Genomic DNA, 20,145 nt, shown 5'->3' on the forward strand with positions numbered 1-20,145 from the left:
TGACCTTTAACCTTTAACATGCTAACGGAGGCCTGCAGAGTCTGAGATGTAGCTCTTGGGTTTCTGACCTTGGGATGACCTTTAACCTTTAACATGCTAACTGAGGCCCGCAGAGTCTGAGATGTAGCTCTTGGGTTTCTGACCTTGGGATGACCTTTAACCTTTAACATGCTAACTGAGGCCCGCAGAGTCTGAGATGTAGCTCTTGGGTTTCTGACCTTGGGGTGACCTTTAACATGCTAACTGAGGCCTGTAGAGTCTGAGATGTAGCTCTTGGGTTTCTGACCTTGGGGTGACCTTTAACCTTTAACATGCTAACTGAGGCCCGCAGAGTCTGAGATGTAGCTCTTGGGTTTTACACCTTTGGGTGACCTTTAACCTTTAACATGCTAACTGAGGCCTGCAGAGTCTGAGATGTAGCTCTCGGGTTTATGACCTTGGGGTGACCTTTAACCTTTAACATGCTAACTGAGGCCCGCAGAGTCTGAGATGTATCTCTTGGGTTTCTGACCTTGGGGTGACCTTTAACCTTTAACATGCTAACTGAGGCCCGCAAAGTCTGAGATGTAGCTCTTGGGTTTCAGACCTTGGGGTGACCTTTAACCTTTAACATGCTAACTGAGGCCTGCAGAGTCTGAGATGTAGCTCTTGGGTTTCTGGCCTTGGGGTGACCTTTAACCTTTAACATGCTAACTGAGGCCCGCAGAGTCTGAGATGTAGCTCTTGGGTTTCTGACCTTGGGGTGACCTTGCTGGGACGTCCACTCCTGGGCAGATTGACAGCTGTCCTGAATGTTTTCCACCTGTGAATAATCTTTCTCTCTGTGGAACGATGGACTCCAGATAGTTTGGAAACGGCCTTATAACCCTTCCCAGGTTGATGGGCAGCAGCAGCTGCTGATGTCTTTCCTCCTTGGCATCGTGTTAACGCACACCTGAATGCTGCAGAGCAGCAAACTGAGTGGATAAACTTTGACATCACATATTTTTATTTTTAACGAGCACACATGCTCAGTCTATTTGGGAGAACATCTGTGTTTAGAGGTTGTTTTGGACACTTCAAGTCTCTTCAGTTTTGGATTTTATCCTGCTTTACTTTTGGTTTGCTGGAGTCTGAGATAATCCGTGAAAGATAATCTGCAAACTAAGAGTCAAAAAGTGCAAACTGAGAGATGATGAGGAGCATTCTTCCCTCCATCCACTGAGAGGGAGTGCTGCACCGCAGTCTGCAGACAGAAACTCTTATCTGTCACGCTCCTCTTCTGCTTTGCACGTGTGCCTATGTGCGCGCACTGTCCAAACATGCACGCACCTCCTCCCTCCTCCTCTCCCTTATTTCCGTAATCTGGCAGAGTTGCGCGCGTGGGGAGAAAAACTTGACGGAGGTTATTTCCACAGACGAACGAGGAGGATCAGAAGCGCGTGGTGCTCCCAGACCTGATCAGACCTGATCAATAGGGTGGATCAGCACGCGCCCTGGGGCGGCAGGTGTCTCGTGCCAAACAGAGATCACCGCAGATTAGAGGTATGAACCCGTTCAGCTCCTTGCAAGCTGCAGCGGGTAAAAAAGGCTGATTCTGATGATGATGATGGTGATGAAGGTGCTTGGTCCGCTCCACGGACTCCGTCAGCTGGTCTAAGATGTCACCGGGCTCCGGCGCACCACACGCGGCTCGGATCGAAACTAACCCGGGATAATAAACCAAAGACACACAACAGAAAGAGAGAAGTTCGCGTTCCCCGCCGCGGGATCAGAGAGCGGCGCGCCGGGGAGCGGAGGCGCGCTGAGACGCGCTGAGACGCACGGAGAGGCGCAGAGAGGAGAGGTGAGAGCGGAGAACAGTCCAGGAGCGGCTCAGGAGGAGCAGAAAGTTAAACCGCCAGATGTGCACATGTTTGGAATTTAAATCATTTCTAAGAATTTTATTGGAAATACGTGATTTAGCGCCAAAGAGGCAGAGTTTTATTTCACCCCAAAATCAGCTCAAACTTTTTTTTATCTTGTTGGGTGAAAAGTTGTAAATCTCAAGAAGACGGAGGACATCTCCCAACGTTCACGTGCAGACACCTCTGTGCTCCATCAGGTTGACAGTGATGCTGCACGCGCGGCTCCCGGTCCTGTCCGCGCTCCTCCTCCTGCTGCTGGCCGCGGGACGTTGCACCTCGGCGGCCCGGCTCAGAGGCTCCGGTCCCCGCGGGGAGATGGAGCTGGTCGGGCGGCACCAGAGGACGCCGGTGGGCTTCTCCGGACACGCGGTGAAAGCCCAGGAGAGGGGCGGCAGGTCGCACAGCGGGCTGGGTCAGTACTCACTTTCCTGATCCTTATCCTGAACAGATGGTTATCTCTAAGGTCTGTGGTCTCTGTTTGAACTGAGGAAGTCAGCCATTCACTGTAGGTATCCGAATAATAAACGAGTGAATAAATTAGGGAGCCTGTGAGCATTGTGTGGAATGAGCCACTAACACTTCTTTAATCCTGAAGTGTGAAAAGGTTAAATGCTGCTTGTTGGCGCTTATTGATGACTGAAAAGTTGTTTCTCCTAATATGTGACACTTTATATAGAATAGAATAGAAATAGAAAAATACTTGATTCAAATTAGTCAAGTAGCTCAAAAAATTATTAATATTTACAATGATTGTATATTAACAACAACAATACTAATACCAATTCTACTAAAAATGCTACTACTAATTAACCCCTTATCGCTTGACTTTATATAGCTGTATATAAAAAACGTTTTGTTTGTGTTTTAGCCTTTAAGTGGTAAATAATGCTGAGATTATTAATTTCACTTTTGCACAAAAAATAAATAGAAATTTTGGTATGTTGCAAATTTGCAACAACAGGCATCCTGGTCAATTTGGAGTCAATTTGGTATGTTTGGTATGTAATTTGGTATGTTGCTTATTTGCAACACCAGGCATAATGGTCAATAATAAGATGACAACAACGCAGTAATATAACAGTGAAAAAACAATGTTTTTTATCCACCCATTTTTTTAAACATATTTATTTATATAAAGGTTCCTAGGTCCGTAGTGAATATGGACTAACCGGCATTGGGGGAATAAAGATGCTATCTCAGCGGGTTGATTGAGTCAAACGGTTTGTAGCATATATGCGACTATACGTTAAGGGGTTAATAATAATAATGAATGATATTAAATGACTAAATTAATTTAAAAAAAATCAATCAATCAATTTGAGAAGTTATGTTTTGTTAAATATTTTTCTTACCCTCTGAAAACATCAGAAGCCTCGATGCGTCGTCCTTTTAGCCCTTCTTCTGCTTCAGTTCATGCAGAACTTTCACTTTATTACTTTAATGTAAAATCTGAATCCTGATACCTCAAACCTTCTGCAGCTCGTGCAGAAACAGCAGATATGAGCCATTTGAGAGCTTCTTGGGTTTGGCTCAGTGAGATGAAGCCCACTTAACATTTAGTGAACCATCGGTGGTTCATAGAAGGCAGCTTTGGCGCATCCTTCAGAGAGTTTAAAACTTTCTTTCAGCGACAGAGAAATAATTTAGTGTCTTAAAAGAAACAGTTTAAAAGAATCTCCCAGACATCAGAGCTTTAAAATGCAACTTCTTCTGGCTTTAAGTGACAGACGCAGCACGTCTGCATCTTCCAGCGTGAACATTTTCAAAGAAAACAAACATGATGGAAAATCAGCGTAATCTCAATGTGAATTTAAATGATCCCCAAAAGGTTTTAGTGCAGGATTGGTTATCAGTATAAATGCTCTCTATAAAGCTGGTGTTGTGGCAGCTGGCTTTCATACAGCCATAAAATAATACAAACCTAATAAAACAAGCTTGTTGCGTGGAGCAGCCTGAGAGCTATGTCCATATTTAACATTTCCCCAGTGGTTTCATTCTCCAGCAGAGAGCCGTACGGCTGTTTATTTTTGCTTGACCCTGTTCATCGGAGCACTTCTGCTGTTGGAACTGGATGCATTTGAAACTGTGGCATCGGTGGCTTTATTCAACACCTTCGTACCCTGGAACACCCTGAACCCCGAACAGGATGTTTCTGTTGCTGCAGCTTTCAATCCTTCACCAAAGTGAGAGTGATTACACAAGAACCACCACGGTGAACTCCATGAAACTCGGTGCAGAGTTGGAGAATAGGTGCGAATGAGGGTTGGACTCTGGAGTTCAGGCCGGGCTCTTCTTCTGCTGTTTGTGTCTGGAATGCGGCACATAGCAGGATCAGCTCATCACTTTTGATAGAGTTACAGTTGACTGATTGTAGAGACCGTCCAAAAAAAAAGAATACAATTTCATGGCTTGTTTTTTCAAGCAGGTTTTATGACTAAGGTGCAATCTGTAGTACACCTGATCGGAACCTGGAGTAAACATGAAAGGATGAGCGGCAGGAAACTTCCTAAGGAGCCCTAGATATTGGCTGTGTTCGAAATCGCCTACTAAATACTGCATACTACATACTACATACTACATACTGCATACTACATACTACATACTACATACTACATACTACATACTAAATACTGCATACTCATCGATCAGACAGTATGCAGAGCGTTTACCCACAATGCATTTCGCTCCTGCCTGAGCCGAAATCAGCCGGCCTGAAGCTGATTTCTCTTAAGCTCTAAACTCTGTAAACTTTAGCAACTTTTGAAACATTTTCAGGAGAGAAAGTAGTCGTTTAGATCCCCAACGTGTTGAAAACCTGACAAAATACCATCTGTTTACAATTTTGTTCCCACGAATTCGGCGCTACTAAAGCTAGCCGCAGTGAGCAACGCACTTCCTGTTATTTTCACAAAATAAAATACCCGTTGCCTTTTATCATAGGGAAAGCCATTACAATACAATTGGTGCTTTTGTTTTGAAAACAGGAAGTGAACCTACCCTCGTTGTAGCTAGCTTGAAACTGCCGTTTTGACAGGAAATGACGATCGGCGACGTCACGTTACGTTGCATCTTGGGTAGTTTGAGTATGAGTAGTAACCTCATGATGCATACCCAACATTTCAGAGAATCTAGTATGCATCCGGGAACTTCTCGCTTACTCAAACTCACTCAGAAAATTATTAGGAGTAGTGGGAGTAGTAGGAGAAGTAGGCGGTTTCGAACACAGCCTTTGTTTCTTACGGCCGCGGGTGCCTTAAAGCAAGACGTTTTTCTTTATTTTTTTTAAATGAATTTATGGAATTACTCTGTGTCAATTTGTATTGATTATTCTATTATTTAATACATATAAATGAACTACAAATGAAATTCTGAACAACACAATCAATTGATCTAAGTATCATCTCCCAGGCCCCCCCCCCCCTCCTTCCCACGAGATGACGGAGCCTGGAGGTCAAAGCTGATGTTATTAGCGGGATCTGTTGTTTGCTAATTAATGTAAAATACGAAAAGGAAGCAGAAAACTTTAGATTTATTTATCACCAAAAAAATGGGTCCAATGTTGCCCCAGCGGCGGAGGAAGGAGGACCAGGTAGTGAAGGCGGGATTCAGGCTGTTAACGAGGCTGTCCACTTCAGCACCTCCGCCGCTAACGCTAATGCTAATGCTAACAGGGAGACGGAGACGAGTCCATTGTTATGTTAGCAGGGTGTGAGTCAGACTGCATTTGCACACAGATAAGCTACATAGCAGACTTTTGTGATGATTATTTGCTGGGCATGTGTATTTATTGATTGATACTGTAGTCATGTGACTATAGTGACGTTGCCATACCTTAGCTTTGGCTGATTTGACGCCGCTGCCGAGTTCTTTGGCTCCCTTCGATTCAGATCTTTGTGGTTCGGGTGTTTGGGGTCATAAACCATCGGGTGCTGTTTCACGGTAAAGATCAGCTTCTCCTCGTCCGTTATTCCCTGAGTGATGCTGACCTGTTGCTAACTAGCTTGTCAACAGGAAGAGCGCGTTCATTTCAACCAATAAGAAGCGTTTAGGGGCGGGACGCCGCAGCGAAATGTCGTCCAAATATTATTATTATTATTATTGCATTACACTTAGCTGACGCTTTTTATCCAAAGTGACTTACAGCTATTTAGATACAGGGTATTGGTTACAGCCCCTGGAGCAATGTGGGGTTAGGTGTCTTGCTCAAGGGCACTTCAGCCATGGATAGAGGTGTAGGGAGAGGTAATGGTGGGATTTGAACTTGCAACCCTCTGATCCTAAGTCCACCTCCCTAACCACTAGGCCACGGCTAGAGACAGCGCGGGCGATTTATTTATTGGACGGAGCGGCATCGCTCGCGGTATGTCAGGACAGGCTGATTGATAAGTACGCATTCTGATCACTTTATCAATCGCTCGCTCGCGTTCAGTCAGGATGAGGTGTCAGCTTCTTCAGTGAAATGGTGCAAATGAAATGCTTTTCTGACCCTTACGAAGCCCTTGGTTAAGAGCAAACTTTCCTCCTCTGACCTCTTTATGAGGACATTTGTAGTTCGCTTATCAATAAGTGAGGGCTGTAGAATAACTTCAGCGCCGCTTGCTGTTAGCATTTAGCATTAGCATTTAGCATTAGCACGCCCAGTGCATCAGCTGCAGGGCAGCAGACCCAGTGGGGTAACAACTGTCGCCTCAGGCACGCTCAGGATGGGAGATTGGACCAAAAACAAGTTTCAGTGCAATCTGAATTTTATGAATAATTATGATTACAATTAATTGAATTCCAATTGGCTTGAATTGGACTTTATTATCTAAGTGCCTTGAGATGACATTTGTTGTATTTGGCGCTTTATAAATAAAAATGAATTGAATTGAAAAAAGTGCATTCCATTCAGACGAGATGGGAGTGAGGAAGCAGTTTTTTCATTCCTAAACCTTACCAGTTAGTTTCTGTGATGAAGTGTCCTGGCCTGAGTTGTGGTCATTTAGATCGGAGGACAACATGGGAGCTCAGAGCACATCTTCAGCCAAGGCCGACGTTACCTTTCACAATTTATCAGAGATGATCCTGATCTCCATAAAAGTGTGATGGGCTCTTAATGTGCCCATGCTCCAACTCTCCACCAATGTCACGAAATTCAAACAGACAAGTGAACAAACCACATGACGAATCAGTGGATCGTTGCGATAAGGACTTTCTTCACTCTCCGATTCATAACTTTGGTTTGGAGGAAGCAAAACTGTCAGTTTCTGCCGCAGTTTTCAGACAGACACAAATAGTTTCTCCTCAATTATCTCCAGGCTCCCTGATCCATGGAGTCCATGCAGGACTCTCAGCTCTGCAGCTCAGGACAGTTTTTGGGGTATTTTTCCAAAACAAGCCGGTTCAGGATGATTTAAAGATTATTGTAGACATCAAATGTCAAATTCTTATTTCCCACACATATCAGCTTTTTATGGGATTCCTGACCTTTGAACCAGAACCTCGTCCTGGCCGTAGTGGACCTCCAGAACGACTCTGTAATAACTTCCTTCGTCGTTTTTCTTTGCTTTGCTTTTTCATCATCATGTTCGTTTCCATTTTATTTCATTGCCTTTTTTTCAACTAAATTGGTCGACAGAGTCACAGAAAAGCATCAAGGACGCTGGTTTTACAGACAAATAGATGAAGACGTCACATTATTTTTCACTGTTTTTAAGGAGGTTTAACATCTTAAACTGGAGAACACAGCGTGACCTCCATCATATTCACAGATCTTTGGATGACTCAGTCGACCTTTCCGTGCTTTGCGTCGCCTGACGGGTGGAGATAAACTCTGCCACAGAAACTTTAGGCGCTTTTTGTTTAAAACAACAGCCTTCTTGTAGAAGCAGCGGCCTGCAGCGTTTCCCAGCCTAATCACGAGGTTGCCCTTCATCCGTTTCATAGTTTTCTAACATTTTTTTTAAATATCTGTTGAGGCTGGTTGTTGATGTGAAGCATCTCAGTTTGTCTGATTCTTCTCTGACTCTGCTGTTGATTTAAAAAAGTACACATCAAAACATTTGTTTGATTTTGGTAAATCTGCGCTTTAAGTATCAGTTGTGATAGACGTCAATAATGTCAAAGATATTAAATGTTTTTCATTTCTTCACGGCTTAATCTGTGGCCAACCATGGAAGATGTGGCTCAGTTATGGCTCTGATCTTTGATCTGTGGCTGATTTTAAACGTTCACCCCGAGTCAACCATGTTATTCAGACAGTCAGAAATGTGTCAAATCTGTGCTAAACATGAAGAGCTGCGTGCGTTTAACATTCTCATGTACCTCCAAACTTAAGTCAGCTATGTACGATGTTTCATATGGAAAATCTGTTGACCTGGTATCAAGTAAAATACATCTCTAAGTTGTTATTAATGAAAAAATGACTTATGAATGCATTGATATGATGAAGCTGCTGAGTTCTGATCTAAATACCATCATGTTTTTGAGAACAAGCTTGTCAAATCATTGGAATTAATATTGTGACTTAATCCCAATACCGTACCATAACCTGAATCACAAGTGGAGACGCGCTGCTGATAAAGATCTTGTTTTGCAGAGGGTCACCCAAGAGATCCACGACACAAGGAAAAGTTCATCATACACCTGACAGGTAACTCAGCAGTTGGTGCCAAGCCGTGATGTTCGTGCACAGCAACGTGTCCGCATGATCCCCGGGCTCTAACCCTTAGACTTGACCCTAACCCTAACACTAACCCTTAGGGTTGACCCTAACCCTAACCCTTAGGGTTGACCCTAACTCTAACACTAACCCTTAGGGTTGACCCTAACCCTAACCCTTAGGGTTGACCCTAACTCTAACCCTAACCCTTAGGGTTGACCCTAACTCTAACTCTAACCCTTAGGGTTGACCCTAACCCTAACCCTTAGGGTTAACCCTAACCCTAACCCTAACCCTTAGGGTTGACCCTAACCCTTTTCCCTTAACCCTTAGGGTTGACCATAACCCTAACACTAACCCTTAGGGTTGACCATAACCCTAACACTAACCCTTAGGGTTGACCCTAACCCTAACCCTTAGGGTTGACCCTAACCGTTTTCCCCTAACCCTTAGGGTTGACCATAACCCTAACACTAACCCTTAGGGTTGACCCTAACTCTAACCCTTAGGGTTGACCCTAACACTAACCCTTAGGGTTGACCCTAACTCTAACCCTTAGGGTTGACCATAACCCTAACACTAACCCTTAGGGTTGACCCTAACCCTAACCCTTAGGGTTGACCCTAACCGTTTTCCCCTAACCCTTAGGGTTGACCATAACCCTAACACTAACCCTTAGGGTTGACCCTAACCCTAACCCTTAGGGTTGACCCTAACTCTAACCCTTAGGGTTGACCATAACCCTAACACTAACCCTTAGGGTTGACCCTAAATCTAACCCTTAGGGTTGACCTTTAACCCTAACCCTTAGGGTTGACCCTAACCCTAACTCTTAGGGTTGACCCTAACCCTAACTCTTAGGGTTGACCCTAAATCTAACCCTTAGGGTTGACCCTAATTCTAACCCTTAGGGTTGACCCTAACCCTAACTCTTAGGGTTGACCCTAAATCTAACCCTTAGGGTTGACCCTAACCCTAACTCTTAGGGTTGACCCTAACCCTAACCCTTAGGGTTGACCCTAACCCTAACTCTTAGGGTTGACCCTAAATCTAACCCTTAGGGTTGACCCTAACCCTAACCCTTAGGGTTGACCCTAACACTAACCCTAACCCCAGCACATTTAATGAGAAATAACATCAAACTGTTATGTGGGAGATACAGATAGTGGTGAGATTCCCACCTTTCATGTGGGTGACCTGGGTTCAAATCCCCTGCATGAAAGGTACTACCTCCAGTAGGGGTCCTTAGGCAAGGACCCTACCTGCCTACATGTAAGTCACTTTGGATAAAAGTGTCTGCCAAATGCATAAACATTAACAGATCAATAACAAACTTCAACTGGTCTCATCCTGATGTATTATCAGGAGTCGTTGAGTACCCCATTTACTCTATTCGTTCTACATCTGGGCTGTTTCTTTGTTGACATGTAACAAAAGTAAACGAATGTTCACAACATTTTAACATCTTTTCTTTAACATTGTTTTCTATCTAACCAAATATTGGATATCCACATTGACATTGGATATGTGCACATATCCAATAACTTTAATGCAAACAGCATCTAAAGCCACAGAGAATGTTTGATGTTGCAGCATCTGTCGGCTGCTGTGCCAGCTACTAATCCAAAGGGAAACCTTGCAATGTATGCAAGTTGGATGAAAAGGTCTGATGACATCATTATATGATGAGTTGGGATCGGCTATGGATTCAGTGTTCAAACTTGTCCCATTAAACAAAGACAGTTAAACGAGCCCATCAAAGCCAGCCCACCAGCTATGTTTAAAGGAACAAATATAATTTGAATGACGTATAACTTTTCATTCTGCCTTCAGGTCCTCTTTACTTCAACCCAAAGTGCCGGAAACAGTTCCACAGACTGTACCACAACACCAGGGACTGCACCGTGCCTGCCTGTGAGTAACGCCGCCGTCATGTTAGGGATGCTGTGGTGGGAAGGTGGGAAGCAGGGAGTCCGAAAGCTAAACACCGAACCAAAAGAAGCTGGCAGCAGGGCTGAGGAGAAGGAAGCAACAGCCATGAGAACAATGAAAGCTGAGGAGCATTGGCACTGGGAGGGGTGATCGGATGAGTGGATGCTGGTGGGTGATGATGGCTGATGAGCTACAGGCTACAAAGATAAAGGCAACTGAGGACATCTAGGGGCAATGACGGGTTACAGAGAAAACTCAGCTCAGGAACAAAGACTTGAATCAAAGACCAGAAACTTCTGTGTCCCTTCGAATAAAGACTCGGGGGCCGGGGCTTCTCCCAGCTGTCATTGGGCGAGAGGCGGGGTTCACCTGGGACGGCGTCGCCGGGCCAAAAATCAGCTTTGTGAAGCTGAAATGATCATTTATCAGATAGATCGATGCCAAAAATGACTTTGATCAGCTTCTCAAACATGAGTGCCAATAAAAAACGAGCATTTTGCGTCACAGTAATATTCAACAAGATCGTTTTATGTAGGACCTGAAACCGTTCAGTTTGAAAGCTCCCACCACGCGGGGGTGATCTGTAACAGACACGAAATATGGAAAAAGATGATCTGAAAGCACATTTAACAGAAGGCTTCAAGACTCGATTTGTTGTCTTTCTATCTAATAAGAGGCCCAGACACTTAATCCAGCTCCAAGCTCTCCCGCAAACAATGGGAAGTTTAACAAGAATGTCCTCATTTTGAAAAAGCTCCAGTCTAAAGCCGAGCTGGTTGCCAGTTAAATTCCCCTCAGTGTTTCCTTTACTCATGTTACTGCAGGAGTGTGAGATGGAGAGCAGGATAAGGCATGTTTTAACACACAACCGCATTGTTTTATGCTGTTATCAGTGCCATCGTGTCAGAACAGCAGTAGCTCTTATGATGTTAAACCATGCATGTAGTTGGCTGTTTCTCTTGGAGGGAGGAGTGTGAGTGAGTGTCTCTGAACGGCCCGTCTGAGACGTTTTGCTTTGAAGGACGTCGGTTTAAATGTTCTTATTTTAAACACCCCTCTGAGGCTCTGTTTATCAGCAGGAATTCAAAAGTAAATCACATTTATGACAACCTAAACATGCTCAGAAACTCGTGAAACGTGACGCACTCATCAGGAATGATGGAAATTTACAGGCTTTGTGGGCACGGAGGACGAGCTCTCCTTTGGATCGGAGTTACAAACCAAATTAAACGGGCTTCAAAACCTGATTAAAAAAACGACTGAAGCTGTAAGCTAAACCACAAAGGAAGTCAGCCATTTGAAGTTAACAGAGCAATTTGGTTGGTATTCCGTTCTGTATCTTAACAAAACCCATAAAGATTTAATTTCATTCAATTCCATTTTCACTGCAAAGCTTTTCAGGTTCCGTTGAACGCCCGATTGAAGGCATCTTGCCTTTAAACGGGACCTGTCACACATATTAACACGCTTGATAAGTACCCCAGTGTGAAGACTTAATATCCAGTTAAAGTTAAGTCCAGTTTCTGGTTTGATTCCAGATGAAATGACACAGTTTCACAATAAGATTAAATCAACTTTTGGTTAAAGTTTGTGTCCTAGCAATGCACTTTATCAGCTAGGGTCCCCACAAATACACAAATATAAGTGTGTGTGTGTGTTTTACCAATGCTTGTGGGGTCCAAGAACTGGGAGCTCACTATAGTTGTGGGGTCCAGATGGTGGGCTTCACATGTTGAAATGGATTTTTGAGGGATCGTGCACTAAAGATCGTGCACTAAAGACCTAAAAAACAAAACGAGTTTCTGCGTTTTTATCTGTTTTTCTGTCAAAGGTGGAAGTTACAGGAGCTGGGAAGGTTCAAACCTGTCCGGTGGTTGTTTACATAGAGCTGACAGTTTATTGGCTGATGCTCGTCAGACAAGGGAGGTGGGAAAGTGTTTACATAAGTGGAGCTTTCTTTACTGTACCACAGGGTGTAGGTGTCATTGTGCATTCACTGAATGGGCTTAATGTACCGTGTAAATAATGTGTGAACAGTCAAACTGTGGCAGAACAAACGGTTTAAAACCAAACCCTGGATTTACACTCTTATAGTTCAGTGGTGGGAAGGATTATCGTTTTTTTAACTCCCTGATTTCTGTTGGAAATTTGATTTAATTTGCTGGATCATTTGGGGCTTCGCACGTTTGTTTAAGCTTGTGCGGAGCCTCGAGTTATCCGTTTTATATCCAAAATAGCTTATTTAAAAGCTGATCACATGTTTTTATCCTCTCAAATAAAATTAAACACACATGTAAGTATCTGAAATAATCTAAATATTGAATATAAATGGGTAAATGTGATTTTACCTTTCGGTTTGTGCTACTCGTGTGTTTGCGGCTGTATGTAGTAGGTAAAGTAACTTATTTATGGGGGGTGATGCTCCTTTAAAACCGTATTTACAGCCTTCTTTGGGGGGTGACGCTCCTTTAAAACTGTATTTACAGCCTTTTTTGGGGGTGATGCTCCTTTAAATACGTATTTACGGGCTTTTTTTGGGGGGTGATGCTCCTTTAAAACCGTATTTACAGCCTTCTATGGGGGGTGACGCTCCTTTAAAACTGTATTTACAGCCTTTTTAGGGGGTGATGCTCCTTTAAAACTGTATTTACAGCCTTTTTAGGGGGGTGATGCTCCTTTAAAAACGTATTTACAGGCTTTTTTTGGGGGGTGATGCTCCTTTAAAACCGTATTTACACTCTTCTATGGGGGTGACGCTCCTTTAAAACTGTATTTACAGCCTTTTTTTGGGGGGTGATGCTCCTTTAAAAACGTATTTACAGCCTTTTTTGGGGGGTGATGCTCCTTTAAAACCGTATTTACAGCCTTTTTTGGGGGGTGATGCTCCTTTAAAAACGTATTTACAGGCTTTTTTGGGGGGATGCTCCTTTAAAAACGTATTTACAGCCTTTTTTGGGGGTGATGCTCCTTTAAAAAACGTATTTACAGGGTTTTTTTGGGGGTGATGCTCCTTTAAAAACGTATTTACAGGCTTTTTTGGGGGTGATGCTCCTTTAAAAAACGTATTTACAGGGTTTTTTTGGGGGTGATGCTCCTTTAAAAACGTATTTACAGCCTTTTTTGGGGGTGATGCTCCTTTAAAAAACGTATTTACAGCCTTTTTTGGGGGGTGATGCTCCTTTAAAAAACGTATTTACAGCCTTTTTTCGGGGGATGCTCCTTTAAAAACGTATTTACAGCCTTTTTTGGGGGGTGATGCTCCTTTAAAAACGTATTTACAGGCTTTTTTGGGGGTGATGCTCCTTTAAAAACGTATTTACAGGCTTTTTTTGGGGGAGATGCTCCTTTAAAACCGTATTTACAGCCTTTTTTGGGGGGTGATGCTCCTTTAAAAACGTATTTACAGCCTTTTTTTGGGGTGATGCTTCTTTAAAAACGTATTTACAGCCTTTTTTGGGGGGTTGATGCTTCTTTAAAAATGTAATTACAGCATTTTTTGGGGGGTTGATGCTTCTTTAAAAACGTAATTACAGCATTTTTTGGGGGGTTGATGCTCCTTTAAAAATGTATTTACAGGGTTTTTTTTGGGGGGGTGATGCTCCTTTAAAAACGTATTTACAGCCTTTTTTTGGGGTGATGCTTCTTTAAAAATGTATTTACAGCCTTTTTTTGGGGGGTGATGCTCCTTTAAAAACGTAATTACAGGCTTTTTGGGGGGGTGATGCTCCTTTAAATACGTATTTACAGGCTTTTTTTGGGGTGATGCTCCTTTAAAAACGTATTTACAGGGTTTTTTGGGGGTGATGCTCCTTTAAAAAACGTATTTACAGCCTTTTTTGGGGTGATGCTCCTTTAAAAACGTATTTACAGGGTTTTTTGGGGTGATGCTCCTTTAAAAACGTATTTACAGGGTTTTTTGGGGGTGATGCTCCTTTAAATACGTATTTACAGGGTTTTTTGGGGTGATGCTCCTTTAAATACGTATTTACGGGCTTTTTTTGGGGGGTGATGCTCCTTTAAAAAACGTATTTACAGCCTTTTTTGGGGTGATGCTCCTTTAAAAAACGTATTTACAGCCTTTTTTGGGGTGATGCTCCTTTAAATACGTATTTACGGGCTTTTTTTGGGGGGTGATGCTCCTTTAAAAATGTATTTACAGCCTTTTTTTGGGGTGATGCTCCTTTAAAACTGCAGCAGCCTTCCGGAGAACGTTGGAGGAGAGAAATATATTGATGTTTCTGTTGTTTGAAGAAAATGGGAAGAGCTCACGGTGTGCTACAGCTTTCTGTGCGTGTAACAGGAAGTCAAACGAGGGCCGCCGGCCTGCAGCTTTTCGATGGTTCCCTGCTCTGATACGCCTGATTCAGATCGATGCCTGATTGGCTGGTTTGTGCAGAACTTCACTTAATCTTTTAAAGAGATCCGTTTAATCTGAATCAGTGCGTAAAAGCAGGGAAACGTCTGAAACCTGCAGGCGGCGGCCCTCCAGGACCGGAGACATCCCTGCTTTAAAGGGAGGTCCTCTGTACCACAGAAGGTCCTTTTCCTTCTGTCACCATGTGACACATGTGCACAATGCCTGCCTTTAATACATCTATTACAGCACGTAAATCTGCTTTAATGGGGTTTCAACCTGTAGATAAGCACAATATGGCCTCTTAAAATGGCCTTTAATTAGATTTAATTATCTGTTCATATGTTCATACTTTACAGGAACTAGTTCTTACAGATAAAACTGAACTAATATATGTTAATACTTCACAGGAACTAGTTTTTCCAGATAAAACTGAACTAATATATGTTCATACTTCACAGGAACTAGTTCTTACAGATAAAACTGAACTAATATTTGTTCATACTTCACAGGAACTAGTTCTTACAGATAAAACTGAACTAATATTTGTTCATACTTCACAGGAACTAGTTCTTACAGATAAAACTGAATTAATATATGTTCATACTTGACAGGAACTAGTTCTTACAGATAAAACTGAACTAATATTTGTTCATACTTCACAGGAACTAGTTCTTACAGATAAAACTGAACTAATATATGTTCAGAGTCCCAAAACGAACTGGTTTGCATTAATTCTCTAAATTATAAATGCAGATTCAGCTGAAAATGACTGTGCTGTATTCACTGCATATCAGTCCGCTAAAAACTGCCTTGTTTGGTTAGAAGTTCAGGAAAAATCAAAACGCCCTCCGATGTTAACCATGTGAAACAGAGACAACACCTCTTCCTCTGTAATTAAAGGAGAACATTTAGGCTACGGCTACACGAAAACGAAACGAGGTTTTTTTTGAAAACGGGTACGAAAATTCTTGCGACCACACGGAAACGCGCTGCTGTCCAGACGAGAACGGATGAAACGATGCAGTACACACGCCACTGTGTCACGCCACGCTGTGAGACAATAGAGAAGTGTTAAAATTGGCTCACAGCGTCAACGTGTGACTGACGCAAAAACGTTTTAGCTGTAACAATGGAAACGAAACGAGGCCGTTTTCAAACTTTCCCACTCTGGAACCCGTTTTCAAAAACTATCGTTTTGGGGTAGTGGGAACGCCGGCTCCGTGTGGCCGCGACAGCGAAACGATAAGAAAAAGTATCGTTTACAGTGAAAAACGTTTCCGTGTAGCCGCAGCCTTAGTTTCCAGCTTTGAATTGTAACCATGATGATGATAAAAGGAAATCACATTCACTCTGCATTCAGTGTCTAATATGTAGAATGAGATGGAAGTGATGCAGTGATGATTGGTTTTTCGCATGATTAACCAATGCTTGGGTGTAAAACTCTCGGGTCAGGGTCCTAATGCTATGCTAGGCTAAGTGCGTCCCGGTCCTCGTGATGTTTCAGCTGCAGGTCATTTCCGCTTTTAGAAATCGGTTCTATGCCTGACTTTTAGCCACACATAAATATGCTTTGTTTTTTATTTCTGCTCCCCTGCAGATTATAAAAGATGTGCTCGTCTGCTGACTCAACTGGCCAAGAGCCCTCGCTGTGCTGAGAGATAAACGGACCCTGAGACGGTAAGACTGAGCATCCGTGCAGAAAGAGCAGCTCAGTGAGGAACCATGTAATGTGTCGCCCAGGCTCACTGAGGCGGGGTTGTAACTGGGGCTTCTCTCACTGTCGCCCTAAAAGCCAGAAGGCAGGAAACCACCAGATACGCAGGGGTCAAAGCTCGGGCTGAAATAATACCAAACAGTCACTTTATAAGCTTTAGGCACAGCGACCAGAAGATCTTTTTCTTTCCTAATAGGTGAAAAAAGTCACGTTTATTGTTTGTCCAGTGACGCTAACCACGGGGTTAACATCTTTATCTGACATGTCTCAGAGCGCAGAGCAGTGCTGCCGGCGAGCAGCCTTTTCCCGAATACCACAAGACCACAGAAGAACGTACACACAATGTGAACTTTGTTCCGTTTATAAGCAGCGCCTGGAAGACTCCACGCTGGAGTTACGCCACAAAATGAGCCGAGACAACCTGCAGCACTTCCACCGAGCGTCTGGGTTACAACATGTGACCAGTTCAACCAGAACTCATTATTTCTGTTTGATTTCAGTGAAATATTTCAGAGACCCGAGGCAGTAAAAGTAAAGCAAATCTAGATTTTAAAGAACCTAAGGAACCTGTGGAGGTCAGTGGGGAAAAAACGTGGGAAAAGAGCCATAAAACCTGCTGACCCAGCTCTTTAGGGTTCCTTTATCGTCCAAACTGACGATGTTTTTATGGATCCTTAAACTGAACAGCACTGAGACGGACCAATCAGTGGAGAGGAAACAGTATCTGAATCAGATAGGTTCTGTAGAACCTGCAGAACCAAATTAATTCAAATTAAAAATGCCCTCAGTTAAAGTTAAAACACCTCGAGCCTGCCGTCGGCAGACGTCTCTCAGAACACATCTGAGTCAAACATCTGGAGCTCCCAGAGTCGTGTCAAAGATCTTTGCAACACGTGGGAACCTGGAGAACCTGTTTGACTTTTTAAATATTAAGAGCTTGTATCAGACCTTGTTTCAGCTCGTTTGGAGACACTGAAACAGCCCACTGGTGGGCCGGCAGCACATGTGACAAACCGCTGGAGAGCAGAAATAACTTTACTTATGTTTAATAACATCATGGCCACGGCGGGTGCAATCAGTATAATATAATAATTATACTGTAATAATAATAATTATCAAATGAAAAGCTTTAAAAGCAATAATTAAAAGCTTTCTGATTATTCACTGATCAATATGTTCACAATAATCCCATTTTGTTGTTGTTTTTTCATTGAAGAGCTTCTTCAGTGGATCTGTGCCTCATATGCTCTGTTATAAGTTTGCATGTAAACATTCTGTTGAGTGACACCTCACCCTCCATGCTGTGTTCACATACTTCCTGTCAGACGCCTCTTCTGCATGTGCACGCTGAACCAGCTGTGAATCAGAAATGGAAGCAGCAGTTTTGGCGGCCCTTTGTGCACCCACTGTGCGCTCATTCATAAAGTTTCTGAGGGCAAAAAGGGGCAAAAGCAACATTAAAACTACGCCGCAGACACCTGTAGCATCAGTGGTTCTGAACGTCTGAATTCAACACCCACATACTCAATATGTCCAGTTCTCTCCTGATCGGACTGTTTTTGCTTTGGTTATTTAGCTTCTTGTGAACACGTTAGCATGTAGCATGTTTCCCCCTCTGTGGTACCTTTTGTTTTTAATAGGGCTGGGCAACAATTAACATGTTTAATCTAATTAATCACATGATTTCCCTGATTAATCACGATTAATCGCATTTGTACGCAGAATCCAAAAATGAATCCAAAAGTAGCGTATAGCTTTTAGCATTTAGCTTTATTTTAAATGTGCTGCCATATGAATGAAAGTGCCATAACATTTGTTGTGCAAACACACTTTTAACATCAGCATCTTTCTGTAGTTTTTATGTAGAAGCCTCGCTCCACTGTCTGTTTCCTTGAATGACTTGCTGCTATCAGTTGTGTGTTTTGCCTTTAAGTGATATTTTAGACTGGAACTACTACGCTGAGAAGACAATTCAACTTGGCAGTGTTTACAGATGACTTTGGTTCTGTCGACTCCGCCGTCTGGAAGAACTTTAAAATGAAAATGGCCGAGTAAAAGTTCCGTACCCTTCTCCATGTTTGGTGGATCCGCCGATTACTTTCTTTTCCTGTTCCACAGCAGACAGCAGCAGACTTTTACAAAATAAAAGCCTGTGAGCAACAGACTTTTACAAAATAAAAGTCTGTGAGCAACAGACTTTTACAAAATAAAAGCCTGCGAGCAACAGACTTTTACAAAATAAAAGCCTGTGAGGAACAGACTTTTACAAAATAAAAGCCTGTGAGCATCAGACTTTCACAAAATAAAAGCCTGTGAGCAACAGACTTTTACAAAATAAAAGCCTGTGAGGAACAGACTTTTACAAAATAAAAGCCTGTGAGCATCAGACTTTCACAAAATAAAAGCCTGTGAGCAACAGACTTTTACAAAATAAAAGCCTGTGAGGAACAGACTTTTACAAAATAAAAGCCTGTGAGCAGCAGACTTTTACAAAATAAAAGCCTGTGAGCAACAGACTTTTACAAGAATAAAACCTGCGTTAATGCGCAAAAAAATATTTATCAGCGTTAAATAATTAACAAGTTAACGCGATAATAACGAGTTAACTGGCCCAGCCCTAGTTTTTAACCACCAAAGTCTTCACTGGGTTTGATTGAGTGGGAAATGTTCTCTTTGTCTGCAGCTCCTTCCAGGCGCCTGACCAACGCACCTCGGCGACAGCGTGACGAGGAGCGGCGCCCCGAACGAGTTTAATCACCTCGGACACGAGCAGCAGCGACAGAAGTTCTCCAGCAAATAGAAACCCGACTGCAATCTACAACCAACAATTAAACCGTTTATTTCCAACAACCAACAATTAAACTCCAAATCAGAAGAAGTCTGGACGACATGGAAAATGAAAACTTCCATTCGTTTTTTTATTTAATTGGAGACAGTAAAGATATTTAATGTTTTGTCTCATCAGCTTTGTTTCGTTCGTTCATTTTCATCTATTTTTGAGTTTCAGGCCTGCAACACATTCCCAAAAATGTTATTTATCACTTCGTCATTTCTTCTCATAACACTTAAAAACACTCTGACATTGACTTCAAGTGTTATTCTGTCCCATCCGTCCTGCTGATGCATCTTAAGCAACGCACAGGGTTGTCATCATTTCCAACATTCTCTGTTGGGGACGGGTCAGGACTGCAGAACCAGAACCAGTACCAGTACCAGTACCAATATCGGTCCAGGACCAGTACCAGTATCAGTCCAGGATCAGTACCAGTACCAGTACCAGTACCAGTACCAGTACCAGTCCAGGACCAGTACCAGTATCAGTCCAGGATCAGTACCAGTACCAGTACCAGTACCAGTACCAGTACCAGTCCAGGACCAGTACCAGTACCCGTACCAGTATCAGTCCAGGACCAGTACCAGTACCAGTACCAGTACCCGTACTAGTATCAGTCCAGGACTAGTACCAGTACCAGTACCAGTATCAGTCCAGGACTAGTACCAGTACCAGTACCAGTATCGGTCCAGGACCAGTACCAGTATCAGTCCAGGATCAGTACCAGTACCAGTACCAGTACCAGTACCAGTACCAGTCCAGGACCAGTACCAGTATCAGTCC

The 20,145-nt window shown here is 42.9% G+C and overlaps 1 protein-coding gene across 2 annotated transcripts; it reads left to right on the forward strand.

The window, feature by feature from the left end:
• The first annotated feature begins 1,352 nt into the window (after positions 1–1,352).
• Positions 1,353–19,780, forward strand: LOC142391315 (ALK and LTK ligand 1-like). 2 transcript variants are annotated; one of them, XM_075477084.1, is made up of 6 exons: positions 1,353–1,825; positions 2,084–2,298; positions 8,464–8,517; positions 10,360–10,440; positions 16,413–16,492; positions 19,213–19,780. In XM_075477084.1, exons 2-5 carry the CDS (start codon positions 2,094–2,096, stop codon positions 16,475–16,477), a joined length of 405 nt encoding a protein of 134 aa, XP_075333199.1. In that variant the 5' UTR covers positions 1,353–1,825; positions 2,084–2,093; the 3' UTR covers positions 16,478–16,492; positions 19,213–19,780. The 2 variants fall into 2 exon arrangements, with proteins under 2 accessions (XP_075333199.1, XP_075333198.1); XM_075477083.1 differs by having other exon boundaries at positions 1,353–2,298.
• Positions 19,781–20,145: the final 365 nt, after the last annotated feature.

This window comes from Odontesthes bonariensis, chromosome 11, assembly GCF_027942865.1.
Source record: "Odontesthes bonariensis isolate fOdoBon6 chromosome 11, fOdoBon6.hap1, whole genome shotgun sequence".
Lineage (NCBI taxonomy): Eukaryota > Metazoa > Chordata > Actinopteri > Atheriniformes > Atherinopsidae > Odontesthes > Odontesthes bonariensis.

Excerpts from the sequence above, each read along its gene's own strand:
- LOC142391315 (XM_075477083.1), top strand. The coding sequence starts at position 2,094 with ATGCTGCACGCGCGGCTCCCGGTCCTGTCCGCGCTCCTCCTCCTGCTG. Across the intron at positions 2,299-8,463 it reads CAGGTCGCACAGCGGGCTGG|AGGGTCACCCAAGAGATCCA; the intron begins GTCAGTACTCAC and ends CTTGTTTTGCAG. Across the intron at positions 8,518-10,359 it reads GTTCATCATACACCTGACAG|GTCCTCTTTACTTCAACCCA; the intron begins GTAACTCAGCAG and ends TTCTGCCTTCAG.